The 25469-nt window shown below is 35.2% G+C and overlaps 4 protein-coding genes and 1 pseudogene across 5 annotated transcripts; 3 read left to right on the forward strand and 2 right to left on the reverse strand.

The window, feature by feature from the left end:
• The first annotated feature begins 535 nt into the window (after positions 1-535).
• Positions 536-6774, forward strand: LOC111211012 (annotated as a pseudogene).
• On the reverse strand, positions 6715-9595 carry LOC111211014 (protein REVEILLE 1). Of its 2 annotated transcripts, XM_048770998.1 has the most exons (6): positions 9297-9569; positions 8313-9033; positions 8148-8225; positions 7893-8066; positions 7502-7798; positions 6715-7420 (listed from the first exon to the last, which is right to left on the reverse strand). In XM_048770998.1, the coding sequence occupies exons 2-6, from the start codon at positions 8322-8324 to the stop codon at positions 6905-6907; spliced, it is 1077 nt and encodes a 358-aa protein (XP_048626955.1). In that variant the 5' UTR covers positions 8325-9033; positions 9297-9569; the 3' UTR covers positions 6715-6904. The 2 variants fall into 2 exon arrangements, with proteins under 2 accessions (XP_048626955.1, XP_048626951.1); XM_048770994.1 differs by lacking the exon at positions 8313-9033 and having other exon boundaries at positions 9297-9595.
• Positions 9596-10791: 1196 nt separating this feature from the next.
• On the reverse strand, positions 10792-15250 carry LOC106386306 (UTP--glucose-1-phosphate uridylyltransferase 1). Its single transcript, XM_022711858.2, has 19 exons — positions 15000-15250; positions 14864-14911; positions 14544-14635; positions 14360-14450; positions 13885-13945; positions 13734-13811; positions 13609-13659; positions 13439-13512; positions 13092-13164; positions 12926-12983; positions 12700-12812; positions 12371-12403; positions 12068-12120; positions 11914-11989; positions 11779-11835; positions 11614-11697; positions 11438-11536; positions 11181-11357; positions 10792-11104 (listed from the first exon to the last, which is right to left on the reverse strand). Exons 1-19 carry the CDS (start codon positions 15065-15067, stop codon positions 11078-11080), a joined length of 1413 nt encoding a protein of 470 aa, XP_022567579.2. The 5' UTR covers positions 15068-15250; the 3' UTR covers positions 10792-11077.
• Positions 15251-15359: 109 nt separating this feature from the next.
• LOC111214547 (glutamate decarboxylase 1-like) lies at positions 15360-19163 on the forward strand. Its single transcript, XM_022717493.2, has 8 exons — positions 15360-16844; positions 16938-17142; positions 17352-17552; positions 17637-17851; positions 17953-18206; positions 18317-18369; positions 18450-18625; positions 18706-19163. Exons 1-8 carry the CDS (start codon positions 16759-16761, stop codon positions 19004-19006), a joined length of 1491 nt encoding a protein of 496 aa, XP_022573214.2. The 5' UTR covers positions 15360-16758; the 3' UTR covers positions 19007-19163.
• Positions 19164-20178: 1015 nt separating this feature from the next.
• On the forward strand, positions 20179-24274 carry LOC111211020 (glutamate decarboxylase 1-like). Its single transcript, XM_022711862.2, has 8 exons — positions 20179-20368; positions 20461-20665; positions 21642-21842; positions 21928-22142; positions 22278-22531; positions 23115-23167; positions 23259-23434; positions 23771-24274. Exons 1-8 carry the CDS (start codon positions 20283-20285, stop codon positions 24087-24089), a joined length of 1509 nt encoding a protein of 502 aa, XP_022567583.2. The 5' UTR covers positions 20179-20282; the 3' UTR covers positions 24090-24274.
• The last annotated feature ends 1195 nt before the right edge of the window (positions 24275-25469 follow it).

A 25469-nucleotide genomic window follows, 5' to 3' on the forward strand; every position in this document is an offset into this window, starting at 1 on the left:
TAATAAAAAAAGATAATTTCTATATATATATTGTATTATTATCTGAAATAGTATTTCAAGTAAAAAGTTAAAAACATAAGTTATATAATTAAGTATTAATCAAATAAAATTGTTACTAAAATTATGAATATAGTGTACAAAGAACTTTTCAAAAATTATGAAAATGTTCAAGCCCGCATCGCGGGCAAAACACCTAATTTATATGATAATGAATATTTATTTAAATATGTATATTTTCTATAAATTTAAAATTCTATATTTAAGTATTTAGGAATTTTTTAAAATTTTGGATTTTGTTTTTTTAATAAATATGTTAAACTGGTAAAAATCAATTTTTAATTTACTTTATGAACCGATAAATATTAATAAAATTTAAATCAATTAAATATCAACTAAAGGTTATTTGATTAGTTTTTTTTTAGTTTTATATTTGTAAGACACACTTACAAATAATTTTGATAAAATATATATTTGTACAAATTTCAGAAACATGAATAAAAATTAGTCATTAGTATATTTCAAAAATCTTGACAGAAATAAAATTTGATAAGGAAAATTTACTCTTTTTTTTTGACATCAATAAGGAAAATTTACTTAAATGGTTTATTAGCATATTAAAAAAAGTTCCCAAAAATATGAACATTTATAAAAGAAATTTTACATGTTCATAATTAATTAGATTTCGCATTGAAACGACGCCGTTATATTAACAACAAAAACCTCTCCTCAATTCTTCATCCTCGTCTCCTCCACAACCATGGCCGACGGCGAAATTCAAATCCTACGCGGTTACGAGCTCCGTCTCCTGCGGTGCACCGTATCTTCACCACCGTCAGACTCTCCTCCCGAAACCCATGAATCCCAATCCGAAACCCATCCGCACGACTCTCTTATAAACTCACTCTTGTCCCTAATCGAGTCCGGAGACTACCTCGGAGCTCTAGGCTCCGACGCCTCTAGGCTTATACTAGGCGATACCGAGTTGGACCTGGTTGATTCAGCGGAACGAGTTTACTCAGAGATTCTCGGCTCTCGCCAAGGTCGAGTCTTTCGTGGCGAACGGTTCGTCGGGTGAAATCGACAAGGCTCGCCGTGCTGTTATGGTTATGTGCATAGCGATCTCGGCTGCTTTTTGGTTCGCTCGTTGCAATTTGACCGGGTGAGTTGCCTAGTTATTGCAAAACTCAAACTTAAACTGCTGATACTAGTTGTCTTGTCTGCCATGTAGGCATATAATCAATTTTAAAATTAATTAATAATACATTGCTAATTCAAAAACTATTATCGGTTTTTATGTTCTTAAAAAGTTCAACAGAATGTCAAATTATATTTATATATAACAAAGTTTAATATTATGTTTCAATTTGTTACATTGCTAATTCAAATTATTTATATATAACAAACTTTTACTTGACTAACTAGATCAAAGCAAAAAGATCGAAATAATATTAGATGGTTTTATTACAAAACTCCAACCAGTTTTTGTGTTTTGTCGTTTTCAACTTGTTAGGCCGACAGATGGATCAACGAAGTGTTCGTTGCCGTTTAAAGCATCAGAAAAAGTAAGGAGTTAGTTGAATGGGAGAACTGGGCAAAGATTCAGCTCATGTCTGCAGGCTCTGACTTGCTCGGCAAGTTTTCTAATCTCCAGGTTACTATATAATATGAGCCTTTTTAAATTAGTTTTGATCTTTGTTTTGTAGTGAACTCTAACTAACCACATCCTAATTTCTTTTTTTCATGCAGCACTTAGTGTTTGCTAGAATGCTTCTGTTAAAGTTGAAAGATTTGTATGCTACTGAAACATTTGAACTAAGGAGTGTTTCTTGGTGGATTGTCAGAGTTTTGCTTATTCATCAAAGAGTTCTACATGAGCGATCTTCATCTTTGTTTGATATGCTGCAAGTCTTTATGGCTGAAGCTTTAGACCATTTTGGAGCCTTGGAAAAAGTTGAAAGCTATTGGGATGACAAGCTGCTCGAAGGAGAAGTTTCATCCATAACGTCAACCATCCATCTGGAAGCATTTGTATTGCAATACATTTATGGAAGGGTTGATCCCTGTAGGTAAGTTAATCATTGAGACGGTATGGCATGACATTAAGTTATTAACACACACATATATTGTCAGGTTGCAGCTTGAATCTGCTAAAGCGGCATCAAAGCTGGAGCTCTCTGTTAGTGGGGCTTTTGGATTCCGTACTATTCACCAAGTAAGGCTATGAGATTTATTTATTTATTTTTGCTATATGTATTATTAAACTTTGTTATTCTAAGTACCTATGGTCTTGGTTGTAGGTAGAGCCAAAGGCACAAATGGTATTGGTAGCGAATACAAGCTCATCCAATGGGGACGTGAGGCTGGCCTCTGAAAAAGCTGATGTTGGATCTTATTATGAAGCTTGGGGAGGTGAAGCTCCTGAAGTATACATGACTCCCAAACTAGTGAACGATGAGGGTGAAACTGGCAAAGACTCTGTTACGTTAAAATCAGTCGAACAGGCAATGGTTTTGGCTCAGTGTCTTTTGATTGAGAAGGGTAGTCGGAACGATGAGATGCAAAGTAAGTAAAACCCAAAATTCAAGTGTCTTTTAAAACGTTTAGAGTTTATGTTCTGTAGAGAGCTTTGATGTAGAGAATAATAGTAACAGTTTTGTGTAGTAAATTAAGTTACCAGACATTAGTTGTGACTGTAATTAAAAAAGCCTAAAGATGATGTCTGCTCATGCTTTTGTGTCTGAATTAAACTAGTCATTTGGTTTTATTATATTTTAATACTTTTTATCCCTGCAGGGTGGGATATGGCTCCCTATATTGAGGCAATTGATTCTCAAAAGTCAACATATTTTACTGTAAGCTACAATCTTTTCTGTTATTCAGTTATTTCAGTTGACTAGTTTAAAAATGTTGGTTTCTCATTTTGTCATAAGCCAATTCAAGTGAAACAAACTGACTGACTTGTGTTCTTACGGACATGCTATTAGCTACGGTGTTTGTGTGACTTACTACGTGTTCGATGGGAATCAACTAGGAGTCGTACAAAGGGACGCGCCCTGGAGATGATGGATAAATTGGTATGTGTGCTTCTTCTTCATTGTATTTGTCACTGGCTGTAGCATTATCTCATTCCGACCATTAGCATAGCTGTAATAATTGTGCTCTATTAGGTTGAAGCTATTAACAAGAGCGAGCCTGGAGTATCAGAAAGGATCCCTTTATGCTTTGCAGTCCATCTTCCTACCATTCCTGCTTTGAGAAAGTAAGTTATTTTAATTGTCTTTTTGGTTTTACTTCTGTCTTATTATGCACTGTACGGATTTGATTCCAACTACAGGGAATATGGTGAGCTTCTGGTGAGTTGCGGTTTGGTTGGGGAAGCAATCACAATATTTGAGAGTTTGGAATTGTGGGATAATCTAATTCACTGCTACTGGTAAAACTAAGCTTCACTTGTTTTTTTTTTTTCCCTTTCCCAATATTGCTTTTATGTTATGTCACTAAGCTTATTATGCTGATGTGAAACTTCAGCTTTCTGGGGAAGAAATCAGCGGCTGTGGATCTCATCAATGCGCAGCTTTTGGAAAGGCCAAATGACCCAAGATTATGGTATAATATAAATTAGGAGTGGGCACTTCGGTTATTTTATCGGTTCGGTTCGAGTTTGGTTCGGTTTGGTTAGTTCGGTTCTAGATTTTTTTCAGCTGAAGTAAACCATAGTTAGTTTGGTTTGGATCGATTTCGGTTCAGTTATGTTCGGTTCGGTTTATATTCGGTTTGGTTCATATTCAATTCGGTTTGTATTTCGGTTCGGTTCAGTTTAATCGGATTTTTCTTAGTTTATTTATTGTACAAGAAATTATGTTTTAATACATAAATGTATGGTTGTCATGAAATAATCATGTTGGTCATAATAAAAAATTAAGTATGTAAATTAAATTTAATATAAAACCAAAATAAAAACCTTTTAAAATGTTACAAATATAGTTTATAACTTTATAAGAATTCAATCAAACCAAAATTAACTAAATAAAAAGAAAAAAACAATATTTTTGTCTCTTAAGAATTAAAAAAAGCATGTAATAAGTCATCTTCCATGTGATATCATCAAAAAAAGCTGCAACGAATCAATAATTAGTATATGTTATATATATACTATACGAGTATTTATCTATATTTTTACTATAACTCTACACCCACGATTCCATATTGTTCTTTTCACTAACAAAAATTGAAAACAGAACACGTCTTTGAGAGAAATACAATAATGGTTACACAAAAGCATGAAACCGTATAATAAATTATATTAGTTTCATGGAAATCAAATTATATTAGGATTTTCTTAGTGTAAAAGAAAATTACGTGGGCTTAATCTTAGGATTTTAATTTACTAATATTTTTAATTTAAATAACTATAAAACACTTCGGTTTATCGGTTCGGTTTGGTTTAAACTGAACTGAACTGAACCGTTCGGGTTGGGAAAATCTTCAACCGAATGATTTGAAATAAACTTTGATTTGGTTCGAATCAGTTTCGGTTCAGTCGGTTCAGTTTGATCGGTTCGGTTCGGTTTTTTTGCCCACCCCTAATATAAATCTTTGGTTATTGGTACCGTTTAATCTATAACTAATCATTTTCTGTGTGGATATTTTATATAAACTTTGTTTATTATATTACAAAGTTATTATTGGTCTCAGGTGTTCTCTTGGGGATGTTACGGTTAATGACTCCTGTTATGAAAAAGCTCTGGAGGTTTCAAATGATAAGTCAGTTCGTGCTAAGGTAGTTTGAGACACATGATTACATAATCTTATGTCCTCTCTCTCTCCACGCTCTTATTATATCTCTCCATCTTGTAGCGTGCTCTTGCTCGCAGCGCATACAATCGCGGTGATTTTGAGAAGTCGCAGATGCTGTGGTATGTTGATGGTTCCGTTTTATTTCTTCCTATACAGGAATGGAATATATAATTATTTTCTGATGTCTAATCTTTTCCCCTACTTCAGGGAGGCTGCAATGGCCTTGAATTCTCTGTACCCTGATGGTTGGTTTGCTCTTGGTGCTGCTGCATTGAAGGTATTATCATACTCCATCTTCTCCAATAGTTGAGAGTAGCAATATGTTTTCATTCCAGATGTCATTAAACAAGATAGAAATTCTTGTTATTATTGCTGAGAGGGATACTAATTTAACATCTCCTATATTATACCATAGGCTAGGGATGTTCAGAAAGCAATCGATGCATTCACTTTCGCTGTTCAGCTTGATCCTGACAATGGAGAGGCCTGGAACAATATTGCTTGTCTGTAAGCACTTCAGTTTCACGCCACTGCTCACCTACTTTTGCTATTACATTTACTATGGATGATGCTGAATATACTTTATGGGTGCAGGCATATGATTAAAAAGAAGAGCAGAGAATCATTCGTTGCTTTCAAAGAAGCACTTAAATTCAAGTATCTATCTTTCCCTTACCATTTATAATACCTCGAGTTAAGATATTGATAGTGTTACTAATTTCAAAACGACCGTGTATCATCAACAGGCGAGATAGCTGGCAGATGTGGGAGAACTTCAGCCATGTAGCTATGGATGTCGGAAATATTGATCAGGTAGATGCAACTATACCACTTAAGTTTTTAAATTCTGCCCTTCGTATAAATGACTTAGCTAGTAGTTCTCCCTGTATCTGTTTGATGGAGTTAATTTGATTCATCTGTGTGTTGTGTTTTTCAGACCTTTGAAGCTATACAACAGATACTGAGAATGAGCAAAAACAAGAGGATTGATGTTGTTTTATTGGACCGGATAATGACAGAGTTGGAAAATAGGAATTCAGCATGTAAGTCACCATCTTCATCGGTTGAATCAGTAGAAACAGAACCGTGTGCTGCAACACCAGCTGAAACTCAACGTCACTTAGAGTTGCTTGGGAAAATTATTCAGCAGGTAAACAAAATATTTGGATTACCAGTATGTATCTCTGTACCGTCTCATTCTTTGTGATAATCTCTCTTATAGATTGTCCGGACAGAAAGTACATCTGAAATCTGGGGATTATATGCAAGATGGAGTAGAATCAAAGGAGATCTTATGGTATGCAGCGAGGCACTGTTGAAGCAAGTGCGATCCTATCAGGTATTAAATGAGTCATGATTAATGGAAACCGCTCTTTTGATCTGTGAGCAACATTCTCAGTTCCATCTGATGATGTATTGATGGTCTCTTAGGGATCAGAAGTGTGGAAAGACCAAGAGCGTTTCAAGTTGTTTTCAAGAGCATCATTGGAACTTTGCAGAGTCTACATGGAGATATCAGTGTCCACAGGAAGCAGGCGAGAACTCTCAAGTGCTGAGATGCATTTGAAGAACACAATCAAACAAGTACGAACCAAAATTATCATGCATTAATACACACGATACTCAATAAGCTTTTATTATGAGTCTGAATAATTAAAGTTGACGTGTGTGCAGGCCACAGTGAGCTTCTCGGAGAGTGAAGAACTGAAGGAGCTTGAAAGTTGCCTTGAGGAGGTGAGAAATGTTATGCAGAAGAGTGAAGAGACTACAAATACAAAAACATGAAGAAGAAGAGTGTTGGTCATATAGATAGGTTAGTCCCTGGTAGTGCTGTCTTTGTAACATTTATCAAGTTTCTTGCTTGGGCCTAAGACGATTTTGAGATCATAGCATTATGGTTCTTATTGCATAAAAATATGCTGAAGTTCTTCATACTCACTAGATTTATAAAAAGAAGTTACAACTGTTGTACAGTTACAGATTATGCAGAAATTTTAGCCTAAATAACAAACAGCTCGAGGAAAAGAATGAAACAACAATTAAGAATACTTTGATGAACATTAAGATGTATGAAAATTGAACTTAAGGAGATATTAAAATATCCTGGTTACAAGCAGAGGCGAATATCTTGTTCTGCTTCTGTTATCATCTTTCTCTTCTTGTAAGGACAAAATCCCCTTGAGTTTGGCTCAGAGGTTCCTCTTGTTAGCTCAGAAAATGCAGACCTCTCACTAGGCGTAAACTCCCATTGAGATACCATTGCTTCAGGTTCTGAGCTCTTGTCAGTGTGTCCTGTATCATCCACCGAACCGGTGTTTGATCCAGTCGATGATCCTTCATTTTGGAAGGCCTTTTCTGAATCTAAGCATCTGTTTTCCACTTCTTCTTGCTTAGAAGGGACTTGTATCAAACAGCTCAAGGATTCTTCTTGTGGGTCTATTACCATGGAGAGTTTCCATGGTAATGGCTGAGTCGGTGACTTGCAATAAGTTGTTAGAGAAGAGGACATGTCTGAATCAGATACCAAAACTATCTTCCCAAAGAGTTTAAGGCTTTGCTTTGTTGGTTCCTTGATGGAACTCTCTCTGTTTACGAGTCTCTCTCTTGGAAACAACTCCAGCTTCTGTATAAATTGATCAAACATAATGACATTAGAAACTAAGCCTATAAAGGTGGAAGTGGTTTTTGTTTTTCTGTCACCTACCAGAGTCTCAAGCTCTTCAGGCGCATTTGAAGTAGTTGCAAGAGCAGCCTGAGGTGATGCAAAGGAAACAGGAGACAAGCTTCGATTGGGTGAATGTGAATCTAAGGAACCAAGGGCTTCTGATCCAACAGGGGACAACACAGAGGTTGGAGAGCTATTGTCACGTTCTGTGTGATCTCCCTTGTTCCCCAACTTGCGAGGGTAAGGATGCATTGGTCTTCTCTTGGGACGAGGAGGCGGTATCACAATCGCCTCCACCGACCCCTCATTACTTCCTCCAGTTGCTTCTCGAGCAACCTGTGTAAACACACAACAGAACAAAGCTAAGTCAGAACAATGATCCCTCTTGTTTAAGCACTTCTTGGTACTTTCTATGAACAAGGATATAGACCTTAGAGAAAAACTTCTGAGCATGGCTTCGAATCTGAACAGCAGTCTTTGTGCCCACATGTCCTTGTATTCGTCTCCATGCCCGCCCGTGTAATTTCAAGGCTTCAACAAACTTGTAGTGTTCTTCATCAGTCCATCTCTCTCTTTCTTTTGTTATAATGTATGGTTTCCTCACCTAAAAAAGAAAAAAAGACAAAACTGAGCCAAAGATCGTCACTTTAAGTAACAATTCTAACACATTAGTGTGTAGTAAAACCTTGGGTGCATAGTCATTAAACTGTATCTGCGTATCTGAAGTTTCTTCAACTCTACTCCTCAGAGAAGCTTTGGCACTCTGAAACAAACAACACCAAGCCAAAAGGAGGAACCTTTAGGAAAAACATTATCTATAATTTGCTTACATACAAGTTCTGTACTTTACCAAAAGTGACATTTGTACAGGGCCGGCTTAACCATTTCATAGGCCCTGGGGCAATTTTTCAAAATAGGCCCTTAACTTTTAAAATATTATTTATTCCTAACAAAATTGTATAGTTTATCAAAATATGAAACCAAATGCTTAAAATATTATCATGCTCACGTACGGGATTAGAAGTGATTAGTCGTATTAAAAACAATTCTCTCACATAAATTATTTTTATACCATCAGATTTTAAATTTGTATTAGCACTTGTTTTCAAAATGTTGTTCAATGTTCACCATGATACAATCTAATTGTCTAGAAAGAAGTGACATATAATTAGGAATAAAATTTTGATCCGTCTAAATATATAAACCTAGTTACTAAAAGTTTTATTTTAAAAAATAAAATAATATTAATAGAACAGAGCATGATCTCATAAAATAAAAAAAATTTGGAATTATATATGGGGAAATGGAATTCTAATGGGAAATGAAGAATTTAGTGGGGAAAAGATATTTGGGGAACGCGAAACGTTTTTGATTTGAAAAGAAAAATCAGTCTATACGAACATTCCTATAATTTTCTAGCTGTATCTGTTCTGCCTCTTAAATTTCGTATATTCAGTTGACAAATTTTTTTTTTTGAATACTCAAAAACATAATGGGCCCCTCTCTCTCTTTTGGGCCCTGGGCGATCGCCCTGCTCGCCCCTGCACCTGAGCCGGCCCTGCATTTGTATCCTTTACAAAAACCAACGGTTTCAGTTGTATTCAGAGATTTTAATTACATTAACATAAACACAATTTGGCTTAGAGAAACTCATAGCTCAAAAGAAACAAAAGAGTCTGCAAATGAACAGAGGCTTAGACTTTAAATTGAAGTTATTTAAGAAAAAATTCAACTTTAAGTTTTTTTTCTTCTCTAATAAGCTCATAGACTCATTAGCTAAGGAGAAAGTAAGTGTGGATAAAAAAGTTAAACACAGCAAGATTTGAGTTCACACCTGAGGATTCGCAGTCAACGGAGGAGACTTCATAGTTTGGCTGGATTATACGAAAACTAAGCTCAGCCGGAGTAAGAAAAAAGAGAGCAAGCTTCGAAGAAGGAAAGAGCAAATGAAGAAATAAAAGTGTTTTTGGGGTCTGTGGAAGAGGAAGGGGTGAGAAATAGAGGAGAGGATGCCACGTCAGCTTCTGCTTTGTGCGCTTTTTCAAAATTTCTTTGTTTTTTTCCCCAATATTTTATGGGAACTCGAGAAAGAGATGAAATCTTGTGGCTCACGTTCAAAGGCCCACTCCAATTGACACGTGCTGCTCGTTCGTACTTACTCGCTAATATTATTATTTTTGTGTAAGTAAAAGGATAAGGGATAATATCGGGAGATATGGATTTTAATAACTGGACCGAGAAATGTGAGCCGCCAGCTAAATATCTTCTCTCTATAAAAGTATAAATTAATACATGGTGTGGGTCGCTCCATTATGAAAGCCTTGATAAATATTATGTTGACCAAATTACTATTATGTTTATCCAGGTCGTAATCAATCTTCTTAAATGTGTAAGATCATTTATTAAATCATTTGGTTGAAGCATATACGACAACAAGAGCAGATAAATAAACGTATGTAAATCATACACTTTAATTTAAAATGTAGTATTGGACTGCACTTTTGTCCATGTCACTTATTCTTACATTTAGGATTTAGCCGACTGTTCTACAGAAATTTGACACGTGAAAGTAGATGAAGGTCACTCGTCTTTCTTTTTCTTATTACATGAAAGCTCATCAGCCACATATTTTCCTTCTCGCTGTGCCTTAACACTGATTATTTGTTAGGAGGCTTGATGGTGCCGTGGGAATTAGGCAACTGATTATCTTACTGGATAGTGTTAAGTGATACGTTACAGATTTGCGATATTTTTCTTTTTTCTTCACCACCATGCATTTTAACTTTTGCGATATGTTTTATGTTATGTGGTTCATATTCATTCTCAACAACTTATTTGGCCTGCCGCTTTAGAGCCAAACGGGATAACAATGAAAGAATCAGATATTCTTTTCAAATAAAGGCCTCTGACTTTTGTGACAATCAGTGTGAATTTTCTAAAACAAAGATAAAAGAGATTGAAAAGATGTGTGGTGTGTAGAAAAAGCATGACCAGTGAAACTATTTATAGACCAACTGTATTATCTTAGTATTTTATTTCTGTAGGTAACTTTGGATTCGAGCTGGTCAAAGTGGTCAAAGTAGAGTAGGAGACAGTTTGGGACAACTGGCGCAATATGGTAGAGAAATTAAAAAAACTTATTCTGAATAATTGTTTTTTTTATAATTTAAATTTTATTCCAACCCGCATAGGGGAATTTAGATCAGAGTAATTGGTTGAAACTACTATATTATAATACACTCTGTTGTTTTTTAGTATGTAAATTGTTAAAAAAAAAAATTTTGTTGCTTCATAATATAACATGTTCTCACCTATGGTTCTCGAAAAAATAATGAAATGATTTTAATTGATGTTTTCACTAACATCTCCATTGATAATATTGTGTAAAGTATCCCAACAATAAAAACAAAAGAAAATAACTCATGTAGGGAAAGAGAAGAAAATAGTAAATTTGAAAACGTACTTTGCGGGGACTAAAACTGCAAAAAGAAAAAAAAACATTACTTATCGTGTTATTCTTGTGATCTTTTACCATGGAAAAAGTTTCACCAAAAGTGCTTTCATGTATCAGAGGAGGAGGAATACAGAAGACGCATCATGGATCTTTAAATTTCTTCACAGATCCTCTGGACCGTTGATGTCCTGTAAGAACAACAAGCACAAGTTGAGTCTAGTGGTATAGTTCTCACAGCATCCTCCCCGGGAATATAAACGTTACCTTAGCCTTGATCACAGCATTATCCGGGATTTCTAGTTTTGTCCCGGAGTTTGCCTTCACTGACACTTTTCCCTTGAGAACAACGCCTGAGCCAAACCAGACATCACCAGAGACCTTAAGGCTATCCAGCTCAACTATACTCGGGATGGACTTGAACCGGCCAAGGAAGCTCGCCACCTGTTTATTAAACACACACAAAAGGTTACATTGTATAACAGTGAAATGCCCTTTAGAAAGAGCGAAGAACATTCTCTTACCTTTTTGAATTCGGGTCCCAACTCGATCGCTGGGTTTGTGGGGTTTGTTCTAGCTTTGTTCCGTGTGACAAAGCCATCCACGAGAGTGTACAAATCAGACTGTAAAAGATGATTACAGATTAACTCTTTATTCCATGTTCAGTGGATATTCTGAGCTTTGTAGAAGTTTGGCTTACTTGAACAAGTAGCAAGTCTGAAGTTGCCTTCACTGGTAAAAAACGTGACCGAGGTACATTCACACCGATTGCATTTTCAAAGAACTGTTTGAAGACAGGTAGCATTAGAATAAGGTGACTGGTGTGTTTCTCTAAAAATAACGAAATATAGAACAAAATGCATACCCTTATCGCTGCACCAGCTGCAGTTTCCAGTTGAAGAACTTTGACTCCATCGACTTCCTGAGAAGAGGTTAGGACAAATCACGCAAAGTTGCAATAGCCTAACTGCGCAGCATGGCATGGTTATAAAATAAGTACCTTCGGGTTTGGGATGATCTCCATTTTAAGCGCATCAGCTTCCACAAGCTTTTTAATGGCTTTCAAGTTAACCCAACTGTAGAAGCAAAATAGTCAAGTCTCTGAAAATAAATCTATTATCTTCCATGTTTTGGGGGACAGATATGGTACTTACAGGTTGTTTGTGTTGAAAATCTTGAATTTCTCAATTGATTTGAATTCATTTACCTACGAAAACGCGAGTGAGGTAATTCTTAGTCACACGCAATAGCCAGAGGTAAGCAATTCGTTTCATGCTCAGAGCAGCAGCAAATTTCATGACATGTTATGAGCACTAAATGTAACAAGCAAAGGATAGTGTCTAATTGCTACAAGAATCCCAAGAAAGCTCTAGTAAAAAGGAAATCTATATCATCAAACCAGAAAGAAACAAGTATGAATAAAAACTAGAAGGAAAACAGAAGAGTTGTGGACTTACATGCTCATCAGGAACTTGAGCAATCTCCAGAAGCTGAGTAACACAACGGAAAAGTCAAATTCAGAGGTCAATAAGACTGTACTATTCTCCAGTAGCATAAGATAATAAAAAAGCTAGAGGATCGTGAGTTGCAAAGAAGACAAATCTCCATATATTTTATTTAATAAGAGCCTAGAGACACCTACAATTTTAAGGTGACATACACAATAATGAGAGATATTACAGAATGCACAGAAAATCTTCAGTAGGTACTAACACCAAATTTGATTAGTAACTTTCCAGTAATCTTGCAGCCAAATAGCTACATCTAAACAGGAAAGAAAATCTACCTGCACTTTTCCTTCGTAGGAGATGAGAGTTCCTCCCTTTACATCAGCTAGGGTTTTGGGCGTCACCTCCATACAATACTCATTTTTGTTTTGGATCAGGTGCTTCAAGATTTCTGAAGCAACATAGAGTAAATGACAGCCACAAATTACTCTCTGATTGAATGTTATTTTTCAGACTGGAACTACGCAAAAGCAATATAGGAAGAAACCAAGAAGAAGATATTACTTAAGTCAACGACAGCGCCCAAGTTGTCTGAGTTGGCAACGAACACATACTCCTTACCCTGAATAGTGAGAAACCCGGAATTAAAATTGGCAAATGCTGAAAGTCACAAACGTATCAAGGATCAATTCAGGAGAAAAATAATAATATACTAGATCAAAGAAATAACCTGTGATATGAAAGCATCAAGCTTGCCACTGTTCATGAGGGATGGGAATACATCACCGTGACCGGGAGGATACCTTCACAAAAACACCTTTTATAAGTGGTGACAGAAATAGAGAAGGATATTCACATGTAAATGGAATCTCAAATGCAAATGCATATGCAATATTTATACGGAAAAACTCCATCAGGATTGTAGTATTTGATTGACAAGCCCAAATGAGTCTCATGAAGATTGTGACTAGACCGCAGGACTTTTTGAAAGTTTTGCGTGATAAGAAAAAAAAACAAAATGCAAAAGGCAGTGAAATTACAGTGCAAGTTTACTAGTCTACCAGAACAAAATCATACCAGCCATCCTTGTCAGTCTTTCCTTTGCTAGGCCACGGCACAAACTCATCAGCAACAACACGAGGATACTTGCTCTACACAATTAAAGTTAACATTGTTAGTTCCACAGTTGACCTAGATGATCGTTCAAATAAATTAAGTTTTAGTTTCTTGGCATTGACATGAATTACCTGATTAAAAGTGTGGATATCAACATTGGAGTTGGTGTACTTCTCCACAATCTGAACGAGACAAAAAGCAGTCAGCCCACAAGTATCAGATAAACAGAGAGAAGTGATCCTCGGTGTAAAAGTACCTTTTGTGTGTCATCATGTGTATTGAATGAGTTCATGAGAACCAAGGGAACCTTGCATCCATACTTGTTGTTGAGATTCTGTGGAAAAGTGATAAATGAAGTTACATAAAGGTATTAAGATTAGAGAAAAAAAAACGGAAAAATGATAAACCTCGATCTGGATAACAATCAGGTCAAGAAATGTTAAACCATCACGAACTTCAATAACCGATCTGCACAGAAACAGGAAACGAAAATGAAAAACTTATTGCTTGAAGAAAGAAAATGTCGCATAATACATCAGGTAAGGACTGAATACAGTAAACTCAAGACGATTTCCATGAAAATGAAGTTATAAATATGGGCTGTATGTTCTAGGATGAACTTGTTTACCCCTGAAGTTCAAATAACTACCATATCCCTGCTATTGTCAAAAGCTAACAGTGGATTGTTTACTAGCTACGCAGGGATCCACTAAGCCCACTAGCCATGGCAACAAGGAGGACATGGTAAAATAGATCTTCGGGTAGTCAAATGTACAAAACAACTTCACTATCTCAAAGAGACTACATCCACTACTCAAGCAACAATAAGCCAAAAAAAATCGAATTAAAAAACTGATAGTGACGCAAGACTAGGGAGCTTACTTTGGACCAGTGCATCCCATCGTCGTTCCCAGACCTCCATTAAGCTTCAGCACAACAAGCTTGTCCAACAGATACTTAGTCTCCGAAGCATCTTCATTACGTTGCAAACCATAATAAAAAAGCTTATCATAAAGAAAGCAAAGCTTCAATACAGATTTGAATCATTCGAGAAAAATAAAAATACCTTCAGAGACGTTAGCCATTTTATCGTAAGGAACAACAATCTCGTCAGTAGGAGTCTGGATCTTGCTCCACTCAATGTGCTGTGCCTCACCGCTTCAAATTCACATAGAACTCATTCAAATTCACATAGAACTCATTGGTACGTTTTATATAATTATATGTAAACATTCAAAAGTTTCTAGATCTGTTCCCAGATCCGATAATGATACTTGCATCGATCGTTTCTACTACAAATCTACGTAAACTAAACTGTTTGATCTTTCGAATTTAAGATAATAGCAACACAAAGCTCGATCCGCAAAGAAAATACGAAGGACGAACCTCAGGTAGCGAGAGACGAGGTTGATGAATCCGCTCCTCTCGTTATCACTGAAACAAAGGGAGGAAACAGATGAGAGAGTCTAAAACGATGAAGAAGATTACCAGATCCAGAATCAGGAAAGTGAGAGCGTGTAACCTCATCTCCTTAAGTCCATCGGTGGCGGATTTGAGCTGGGGGAGCTTCTCGATCGCGGCTGCGGCCATGGTTGATTTTTCTGAAACGAGATTCCGATCTAGAGAGGCTAATCGCAGAGAGGTTGGAGATGAAAGAGTGTTGTGGAATCAAAGGTGGGGGATATTTATAGTGCGGGAGGAGTTAGTGGTAACGAATGAATCATCGTCCGTTGTTTTTTTTTTTTTTTTGATCAAACCAACTTGTATTAAAGAATCGTCCGTTGTTTTCTCTTTGCCAATTGTAAAACAGGAATCTCAACACCTCGCAAATCGCATCTCCCTCTTCATTAGGTGGTGGTTTTTACTGAACCGGTCGGTTTAAGTATTTGAACCAAGCGAATCGGTTCAATTTAGCTCAGCAAATTGGATATTGTTCCCCTATTTTCCTCTAAAGCTCGAGAAAAACAGAATTCAAATCGAACCACGGTACAAAAATGGATCGAGATAATAAATTTCTAAAAAAGTTTCATATTTATAAAATCCAAAACCGATAATAACCCAGTTTTCGATTTAACTCATTTCTGTACAGAATTAACCAGAAACCAATTGGAACACCCGTGTCCAGTTATTCGTTTTATTATCATCATTATTATTAGAAAACAAAATTAAATTTATCCATATGAAAGTGAGAAAAACGAGTACCACGTCTTGCAGGTAAGCTTAGCTATCCATTTCCGATGGTGCAGTTTTCACGTACCAGAAAAGATATTTTGATGTTGATATGTTATTTACAAACGTAAGAGTTCAACTTCATCGTTAACTGATGGAATGTCATAGGAGAAATGATTTAATGAAATTTATTTTTATATAAACGAACACTACTATTTAAGCAAACAAACAAAATATCAAAAATAAACATGCTAACCGGCAACAACATAACATTGTTTATTTAAGGGCCTCCCGTAGTCCGTAGAACATATAAGTTTTTAACCAACCAAACATTGAAAGGTATGAGTATGGTTCATAAGAGAATCGTCCGAGAATCAGAACATGGAGCATGAAATGACGGATTGCACTCGTCTTCTACCTTATGGGTGCGACTTCTGCGCCGTGTCTACTTTTTTTTACCACCTATAGAAAGCAGAAACCATACCATACTCCATACACATGGTCGGATCCTGGTCCACATGCACCTTATTCCGTGTTATAATAACAATGTAAAGAGCAAAAATGTTTGGTCTAATTGTATAAAGAAATACAAGATATTCCACTAATTTAAACAAACTATAGGCGTCGAAAGAAATTTTGGCAAAAAAGAGAATTTCGCCATTTATGGGAAGGCATTTAATTTTAAAAATAAATGCAATTTTCCTCGAATCCCATTAATTTTACGTACTTAGCACGCATTACATATTTTCACCCTGTTTCCAAGTATATTTCTTTTTAGAAACCGTAGATCAACAAAATGGAAAGAAACGAAATCGTGTTTCCAATATGGTTTCATTCGTGTCAGGACCCTTCTGATTCTAACCAAACTTCACAAAAAGGGACATAGTATATGCCTTGCGAAGAAATTTAACTTTCTAAAAGAAAAAAAAAGAACATTTCCAAAAGCATTTATTTCAAAATATATTATTAGGGTTTACCTTTTTTTTTATATTAACCACCCCCATATATAAATAAGGTGTTTCACTTCTTCCTCCAAGCTCCATCACCACTTCTGTTGACCTTACTTTCTCTCTTATTGTCATCTCGTGGGAATTTGCTCCCTCAACGTCGTGATGGTGCTCTCACATGCTGCATCGGATTCGGACGTCTCCGTCCACTCCACATTCGCGTCACGATACGTCCGAACTTCGCTACCTAGGTAACATACAACTAAAAATATAACAATCTTGATCATCATGATATATGTATGTAAGCTCCATTATAATGGTTGGTTTAAAACGTAAAATATCAGGTTCAGAATGCCGGAAAACTCGATTCCAAAAGAAGCTGCTTATCAGATCATTAACGATGAGCTGATGCTTGACGGTAATCCAAGGCTAAACTTGGCCTCCTTCGTGACCACATGGATGGAGCCTGAGTGTGATAAGCTCATCATGGCCTCAATTAACAAGAACTACGTCGACATGGACGAGTACCCTGTCACCACCGAACTCCAGGTTTGTATAGATCATCATGAACGTTACAAAATTGAGTTTAAATAGAACTCTTTATAAGATATATGCCAATAGTAACTAAGATGATATGTTACGCTCTTATTCACCAAGATTATTAAAGTTAATTAACAATCTCGACGTTGATAAGATTTCATTGACGTAAAAAGGTGAGTTTTCACTAATCAATTTTTTTCTTACTATTAATAAAACAGAACCGATGTGTGAACATGATTGCACATCTATTCAACGCACCGTTGGGAGAGACAGAGACAGCCGTTGGAGTTGGAACCGTTGGATCATCCGAAGCCATAATGTTGGCCGGTTTGGCCTTCAAGCGGAAGTGGCAGAACAAGCGTAAAGCCGAAGGAAAACCCTTTGACAAACCCAACATTGTCACCGGAGCCAATGTTCAAGTAATTAACACTTCTTCAAGTTTAATAATCATAATTAAATTTGTGTTCTTGATCAAGTCTTACAATAATGAATCAAAATATTAGGTGTGCTGGGAGAAATTTGCTAGGTACTTTGAGGTTGAGCTTAAGGAAGTGAAACTACGTGAAGGGTATTATGTGATGGACCCAGAGCAAGCTGTTGAGATGGTCGATGAGAACACTATATGTGTTGCGGCTATTCTTGGTTCCACTCTTAATGGAGAATTTGAAGATGTCAAACTCTTGAACGATCTCTTGGTCCTGAAGAACAAAGAAACTGGGTAATTATCTATTTCCTTCACTATATCAATGGATTATTACACACAACTGTATATCTAGTAAACTAAGAAAAACACAACTAACATATGCATGTTTTCGATAGATTGGATATACCGATCCATGTGGATGCAGCAAGTGGAGGATTCATAGCACCGTTTTTGTATCCTGAACTGGAATGGGACTTTAGACTGCCACAGGTGAAGAGTATTAATGTGAGTGGTCACAAGTATGGACTTGTGTACGCTGGAATTGGCTGGGTGGTGTGGAGAAACAAAGAGGATTTGCCTGATGAACTCATCTTCCATATCAACTATCTTGGTGCTGACCAACCCACTTTCACACTCAACTTCTCCAAAGGTAACGTACTTCACCACTTCAGTATTACTATTAGTAGCTCACTCCAGAATCTATAAATTACTTTCATTTTTTCTATATATATTTTTTGATATTCTTCTTAATAAACACAGGTTCGAGCCAAGTCATTGCTCAATACTACCAGCTGATCCGATTGGGCCATGAGGTGAGCCATGAATATTGATTTAAAATATCATGCTAATTAACTAAGCATTACTTACAAACTAATTAAATTGTATCAAACAGGGGTACAGAAACGTGATGGAGAATTGCAGAGAGAACATGATCGTCTTAAGGGAAGGGCTTGAGAAGACAGGAAGGTTCAGCATCGTATCAAAGGACGAGGGAATTCCACTTGTCGCTTTCTCCTTAAAAGATAACAGTTCTCACACTGAGTTCGAAATCTCCGAGATGCTTCGCAGGTTAGCTATCATTAATATGATCTCAAATACTCTCTCATGAAGTTCAGTGTGTTATGATGTTTAACTGTGTTGTAATGTAGGTATGGGTGGATAGTGCCGGCGTATACAATGCCAGCAAACGCAGAGCACATAACTGTTCTTCGTGTGGTCATCAGAGAAGATTTTTCAAGGACACTGGCAGAGAGACTTGTGATGGATATTGAGAAAGTGATGCATGAGCTTGATGAGCTTCCCTCGCGAGTGATCCACAAAATTTCACTAGGAGAGGTGAAGAGTGAAGATAACGGCGACAACATGGTGGTTACGGTGAAGAAAAGTGATATTGAGAAGCCCATAGAGATCATCAATGTCAAGAAGTCTGACAAACCCATATTTTGTTGATGTTAGACCTTCATAGGTCGACTGGTTTTTGATTGAGTTTTTATTTTTATTGCGTCGATTTTAAAATTTTGAAAGACATCATGTTTCGTTTTACTGAATTGATTTCTAAGTTTTGAACTAATGTGTGATTATTAATGACACATTTATTTTTGAGACATTAAAAGAAAGTTAAGTTTCTTTTTTTTCTTTTCTTTTTGTCAACGAAAGAAAGTTAAGTTTCTTATTTTGATAAACTATTCTTAGTTTCTTTGTTATGTCAATTACACTCCTAATTACTTTTATTTTGATTAGTTGAAACTAAATTCAGAAAAACAAGTAAATTCTGAAAACAAGATTTCTTTAATTGGATTGTTCAAATTTATTTAATTATATAAATTTCATAGTCTTTGAGTTTTTTAGATAGATGATGAAAACTAGAAACTCATATGATGGCATTCGGCCGACTCAATAATAGAGATCGAATTAAATAACATCACCTTTACAGTTAATTCTTATTTGGACAGTAATCATATCATCGATCGATCGGCAAATATTATTACAAACATTAACTGTGCACTACGCATGATCTTATGTAATCAATGATGAAATATAATAAATTAACTCGCATATTTTACATTACGAGGCCTATCATACTAGAAAAACTAAGAAGAAACCTTACGGTATTGGTCGATACGCGTTATCTTCCGCGTTCTAATAATGTACAAAAGTAACCAACGTTTGGTCTAATTCTATGGACCAAACGATTTCTGAGAAAATATTTATTTAATACATGAACGAATTCAATAAAATGCAAATATTTTCCTCGGATCCTATTCATCATTGACTTAGTAAGCATTAAATATTTTTACCGTGTTTATAAATCAAATTTCTTAGAAATCTTTATTAAGGAAACAAAATAAAAAAAAATCGTGTTTTCAAACAAAACTTCTCAAAAATGTACTTGGTTTAAGTTTAAAAAAAAAGTACTTGGTTTAAAAAACCTAAAACGAAATTAGAGGCATTATTCTACTAACATAAATAAAGTATAGGCACTAGGAAGAAAATTCGGAGAAAGGAAACTTCTAAAAGTTAGTTCATTTCAAAATATATTATTACACAAATAACCCATATGGTTAATTGGTTATCATTCAATATCATTTATTATTGATATAAAACCCCTCACTAGGTGTTTCTCCATTTCCTCCAATCCCATTCGGCCATTCATCACTTTCCTCGATCTCATTCTCTCTCTCATCATCGTCTTGTGTTATTTCTCTCTCTCTCTCTCATCGCCGTGATGGTGCTCTCTCACGCCGCATCGGATTCGGACGTCTCCGTCCACTCCACATTCGCGTCACGATACGTTCGAACTTCACTTCCTAGGTAAAATAAACCTAAACAATATAACAATCTTGATCATGATATACGTATGTATAAGCTCCATAATAATGGAGGGTTGATAACGTTAATATCAGGTTCAAGATGCCGGAAAACTCGATTCCAAAAGAAGCGGCGTATCAGATAATAAACGATGAGTTGATGCTTGACGGTAATCCAAGGCTAAACTTGGCCTCCTTCGTGACCACGTGGATGGAGCCTGAGTGCGACAAGCTCATCATGGCTTCCATTAACAAGAACTATGTCGACATGGACGAGTACCCTGTCACCACCGAACTTCAGGTATCTGATCATATACTCTATATATCATGATCGTTCAAAATCAAGTTTAGACATAATTACGTATCGGCTTATATCTGGAGAGAAATGATTATAAGATCTTCAACATTTTTTTTCTAAGGATCTTGTATGTGGCCGAGATAATATTATATGATATGTTTTGATTTATGTTTTAATTTAAATTTGTATATACCATTGTTCATAAGGTGCATTGTTTTCAAATCTTGTTTGTGAGGGTTTTTTTTTTCTCTCTCTCTAATTTGTTCCTATATATTAATATATGTTACTATTATTAGTTTGTATCATCATAAGATGCTTTATTATTGATTCTACATATATAAACGCAACGCCACCACCTATCTTGACTTTTTCTATGGCCATTTTTATTACTTTTGGATTCATTTGAACTAAACTATAGTAATTAGTGGGAATATTGGTACTACGTTTCCTCAATTAATACCAGTCATTGTGTTCCTTGCTACTATGACTATTTAAATTGATAGCCGGACAAAGTTAAAAACTAAATGATATTTAATGATCGGGCCAACATTGAAATAAATAGAATATAAAATTCAAGTTATACTTACAACTATAAGTTACAAGTGGTTAGATTCCTCGTATTTTAAATTGAAATATAAAGAGTATGAATAACATTATATGATATGGTATAATAGTAGGATCAAATTTAACATTCTGTATTATTTTCAGATTAGAATATGATCGCAATTTTTTTCATCAATTAGCTGACCGTAATTATTTACATTATAAGATTTACACGATCTTATGCTGAATTATAGAATAAATGTAGTTGTTATGACTAATTAATCTCCACCCCTTTAAGTGTGCACTATTTTAAATTTACTCTAAAGATCTGTGACGGTGCTATTCACCAGGAGTAGCATCAATCTCGGTGTCAATAAGTCATACGCCACGCTGCTTTTCACTAATAATCATTATTGTTTTAATATTTTGAAAACAGAACCGATGTGTGAACATGATTGCACATCTATTCAACGCACCTTTAGGAGAGACAGAGACAGCCGTTGGAGTAGGGACCGTTGGATCATCTGAGGCCATAATGTTGGCCGGTTTGGCCTTTAAGCGTAAATGGCAGAACAAGCGTAAAGCGGAAGGCAAACCTTTTGATAAACCCAACATTGTCACTGGAGCTAATGTTCAAGTAATAAACGATTATTCAAGTTTAGTAATCATAACTAAATCTTTGTGTTTGACCAATTTCTTACAATGACGGATCAAAATGTTAGGTGTGTTGGGAGAAATTCGCTAGGTACTTTGAGGTTGAGCTTAAGGAAGTGAAACTAAGCGAAGGGTATTATGTGATGGACCCGGAGCAAGCTGTTGAGATGGTCGATGAGAACACTATATGTGTTGCGGCTATTCTTGGTTCCACTCTTAATGGAGAATTTGAAGATGTCAAACTCTTGAATGATCTCTTGGTCCTAAAGAACAAAGAAACCGGGTAAATTAATTAGTTTTCATACCAATGGATTGTTTACACTATATGATATTAGTAGTACTATAGTTAGAATATTTAACACGTTTACACTAATCAAAACAACTAATAACTGGGTCGATATTTGCATGTCTTTGATAGATGGGACACACCAATCCATGTGGATGCGGCAAGTGGAGGATTCATAGCACCGTTTTTGTATCCAGAATTGGAATGGGACTTTAGACTGCCTTTGGTGAAGAGTATAAATGTGAGTGGTCACAAGTATGGACTTGTGTACGCAGGAATTGGTTGGGTGGTTTGGAGAAACAAAGAGGATTTGCCCGAGGAACTCATCTTCCATATCAATTATCTTGGTGCTGACCAACCCACTTTTACGCTCAATTTCTCCAAAGGTATGTTTCCTAGTGATGGTCTTAGTTGCTGCTTGTATAAATTTTCCTTCTTGTTTATCAAAATTTAATTTTCTTGCTAGCTATTCCTAATCTTTTATTTGTTTGACTTTAACGTACTAGCCATGATCTAGATTAACTAACATCGAAGTTATGGAGGGTAAATATCTTTCTACTTAAAAAAAATAAAGTCACTTTAAAATTGATTGCAAATTTTCTTGCTATTCCTATCTTTTGTGTTTGACTTATACCTACTAACAATGATCTAAATAGGCTAATATTTCTACTTTTATATATAAAAAGAAGCTACTTTTAAAATTAGCCGTAGATCATCAAATTGATGGAGCAATAGAGGTCAAATTAACCTTTTCCACTTTTATTTACTTTGACCAATTTAAAAAATAGGTAGGACATGAACATCAAAGTGATACAGGTAAAAAAAAATTGAAGTACGTAAAACGTAACTTAGACGTCGTCATATTAAAATGGGATTTTTCATATACTTTCAACATCTGAACGTTTTATTAGTTGTATTTGTTATCACTCATAGCCAATCACTCTTCATTGATCTTCCTAAATAACACAGGTTCGAGTCAAGTCATAGCTCAATACTACCAACTCATTCGATTGGGCCACGAGGTGAGTCAGTCAATGACTACTGTTAATACCATATTTCATGCTAATGCTAAGTAACTAGAAATTCCCTAGTAAAATAAAATGTGTCAAACAGGGTTATAGAAATGTGATGGAGAATTGCAGAGAGAATATGATCGTGTTAAGGGAAGGACTTGAGAAGACAGGAAGGTTCAACATCGTATCAAAAGAAGAGGGAGTACCGCTTGTCGCTTTCTCCTTGAAAGACAGCAGCTCTCACACTGAGTTCGAAATCTCCGACATGCTTCGCAGGTTAGTTTTTATTTGAGAAACCATAGAAACTCTATGAAATATTCTAAAGACAGGTGTTATTTGGCAAACAATAATTTTTTTAAAATAATGTGAACTAAAATATATATAAAATTTTGAAATTATCTTTTGAAAATTTTAGCAATGGAGATGCTCTAATATCTCAAATACTCTTTGACATTTTGAAAGGTTTCACTTTCATATGATTCATGCACTGATGCACTTGAGAGTAAATACATAAGTTAGACGTTATTGATACTTCAAAGATTCATAAAAATAAGTAACTAGATTTGTGTATGAATATGATGTATCTATAACGTGTCTATTATTGAAATGTAGGTACGGATGGATAGTGCCGGCATATACAATGCCTCCTAACGCACAACACATAACTGTTCTTCGAGTGGTCATCAGAGAAGATTTTTCAAGAACACTCGCAGAGAGACTTGTGATCGATATTGAGAAAGTGATGCGTGAGCTCGATGAGCTTCCTTCACGAGTAATCCACAAAATTTCGCTGGAAGAGGAGAAGAGTGAAGCTAACGGCGATAACTTGATGGTGACGGTGAAGAAAACCGATATGGAGAAGCAGAGAGAGATCATCAATGGCTGGAAGAAGTTTGTTTCCGACAGGAAGAAGACAAATGGTATCTGTTAACTGAAATAATAATATATAATGAAAATGTTTGGACTGCTTTATCAATAATGCATTTGCACTAATTCGGAGATTTGAAGGTTTTTACTTTATTGTTGTTGAACAATTTAATTAGTACTTGTAATATTTTTTTTTAATATTATTGTGACATTTTGAAAATGATCATACAAGAGATTTATTTATTATAATATTTTTATAACTGAACTTGTATCATCATTTTATAATGTGCAACAATAAGCAAAAAAAAAAAAAAGTTACACAATGTAGTAGTAAACTCTGTTTAATCGATACAAGAAATTTATTTATGATATTTTTCAAATAAACTCTAAGCTGGAGCAGGAGCACTATGGCTAGAGCAATGTTTCTCAACATAGTTGTTAACGAAAGGGTTACGGAAGGATCTGAAAACCGTATGCTTACAATTTTCATTCAACGTCTTGATCATGGCACAACATTCAGAACCAACGGTTGTTTTTTTGGTTAACGTCTTCATCAAACATTTTGTTACCATCTTGTAACTGGAAAAGCACTCCTTTAATTCCCGATTTGGGCTGTGTTTGTGGATAGCCGAGGGCGCCTGAGCGTAACCTGACCATTAGAGCTCTTCGTCATCTGTTGGGTCAATGAATTGAGATGTGACACAGCTTGAAAAGAGAATTATTGCAACAAAAATTGTGAGATGCTTCATTTTCTTTGGATTCTTTGTCGATGTGAAATTGAAAATTGAGAAAAAAAGAATATTCTTTTTGTTTTGGATGTCTTTAAGATGAAACTACGTCAGGGTTTATATAGAAGTTTACAATAAATACTTTTATAACATATACAAACAAAATATAGAAAGAATCATGTCTATAATTGTTTATATTCGATTAAGGACATAAATCTAAAATTTGCATCTTTTTAACCCAAAAAGATTGTATAATATCTTAATGTTGACCAAAAATAGGGTATAATATCATAATAATACTCTGAGATAATATCATTTAAATAGTATTTGTGCTAAATAAGTTTTGTATATATTTGAAATTTATTATAATTTTGATAAATTAAATTTTAGATAAAAATGTATAGATATTTTTGATTGGTTAACAATATAAGAATAAAATTAATTTTTATTAAATTATATTAATCATCTAACCACATGCATCTCCATATCATATAAAAATATGATTTTAAAGATTGAATCAAGCAATTTAGATTTCAATCCTAATTTTTATTTTTAATTATTTAATTAATTAAGTAATAGGATAAATTTTAGTTGATGAGTCTTCAGTCATAAGAACATAAAAAATAAGCAAAATTATTTAAAAGTATGAAGAATATGACAAATAGGTAAAATCTCTGATTTAGATTTTATCCTAATTCTTATTTTACTTATTTAAT

Source organism: Brassica napus, chromosome A3 (genome assembly GCF_020379485.1).
Source record: "Brassica napus cultivar Da-Ae chromosome A3, Da-Ae, whole genome shotgun sequence".
NCBI classification, from domain to species: domain Eukaryota; kingdom Viridiplantae; phylum Streptophyta; class Magnoliopsida; order Brassicales; family Brassicaceae; genus Brassica; species Brassica napus.

Excerpts from the sequence above, each read along its gene's own strand:
- LOC111211014 (XM_048770994.1), bottom strand. The coding sequence starts at position 9,329 with ATGAAGTCTCCTCCGTTGACTGCGAATCCTCAG. Across the intron at positions 8,226-9,296 it reads CGTTGACTGCGAATCCTCAG|AGTGCCAAAGCTTCTCTGAG; the intron begins GTGTGAACTCAA and ends TGTTTGTTTCAG. Across the intron at positions 8,067-8,147 it reads TTAATGACTATGCACCCAAG|GTGAGGAAACCATACATTAT; the intron begins GTTTTACTACAC and ends TTTCTTTTTTAG.
- LOC106386306 (XM_022711858.2), bottom strand. The coding sequence starts at position 15,067 with ATGGCCGCAGCCGCGATCGAGAAGCTCCCCCAGCTCAAATCCGCCACC. Across the intron at positions 14,912-14,999 it reads GATGGACTTAAGGAGATGAG|TGATAACGAGAGGAGCGGAT; the intron begins GTTACACGCTCT and ends CCTTTGTTTCAG. Across the intron at positions 12,121-12,370 it reads CTCAAGTTCCTGATGAGCAT|GTAAATGAATTCAAATCAAT; the intron begins GTAAGTCCACAA and ends GCGTTTTCGTAG.
- LOC111214547 (XM_022717493.2), top strand. The coding sequence starts at position 16,759 with ATGGTGCTCTCACATGCTGCATCGGATTCGGACGTCTCCGTCCACTCC. Across the intron at positions 17,553-17,636 it reads TCACCGGAGCCAATGTTCAA|GTGTGCTGGGAGAAATTTGC; the intron begins GTAATTAACACT and ends TCAAAATATTAG. Across the intron at positions 18,370-18,449 it reads TGATCCGATTGGGCCATGAG|GGGTACAGAAACGTGATGGA; the intron begins GTGAGCCATGAA and ends TGTATCAAACAG.
- LOC111211020 (XM_022711862.2), top strand. The coding sequence starts at position 20,283 with ATGGTGCTCTCTCACGCCGCATCGGATTCGGACGTCTCCGTCCACTCC. Across the intron at positions 20,369-20,460 it reads GTTCGAACTTCACTTCCTAG|GTTCAAGATGCCGGAAAACT; the intron begins GTAAAATAAACC and ends CGTTAATATCAG. Across the intron at positions 23,435-23,770 it reads ATCTCCGACATGCTTCGCAG|GTACGGATGGATAGTGCCGG; the intron begins GTTAGTTTTTAT and ends ATTGAAATGTAG.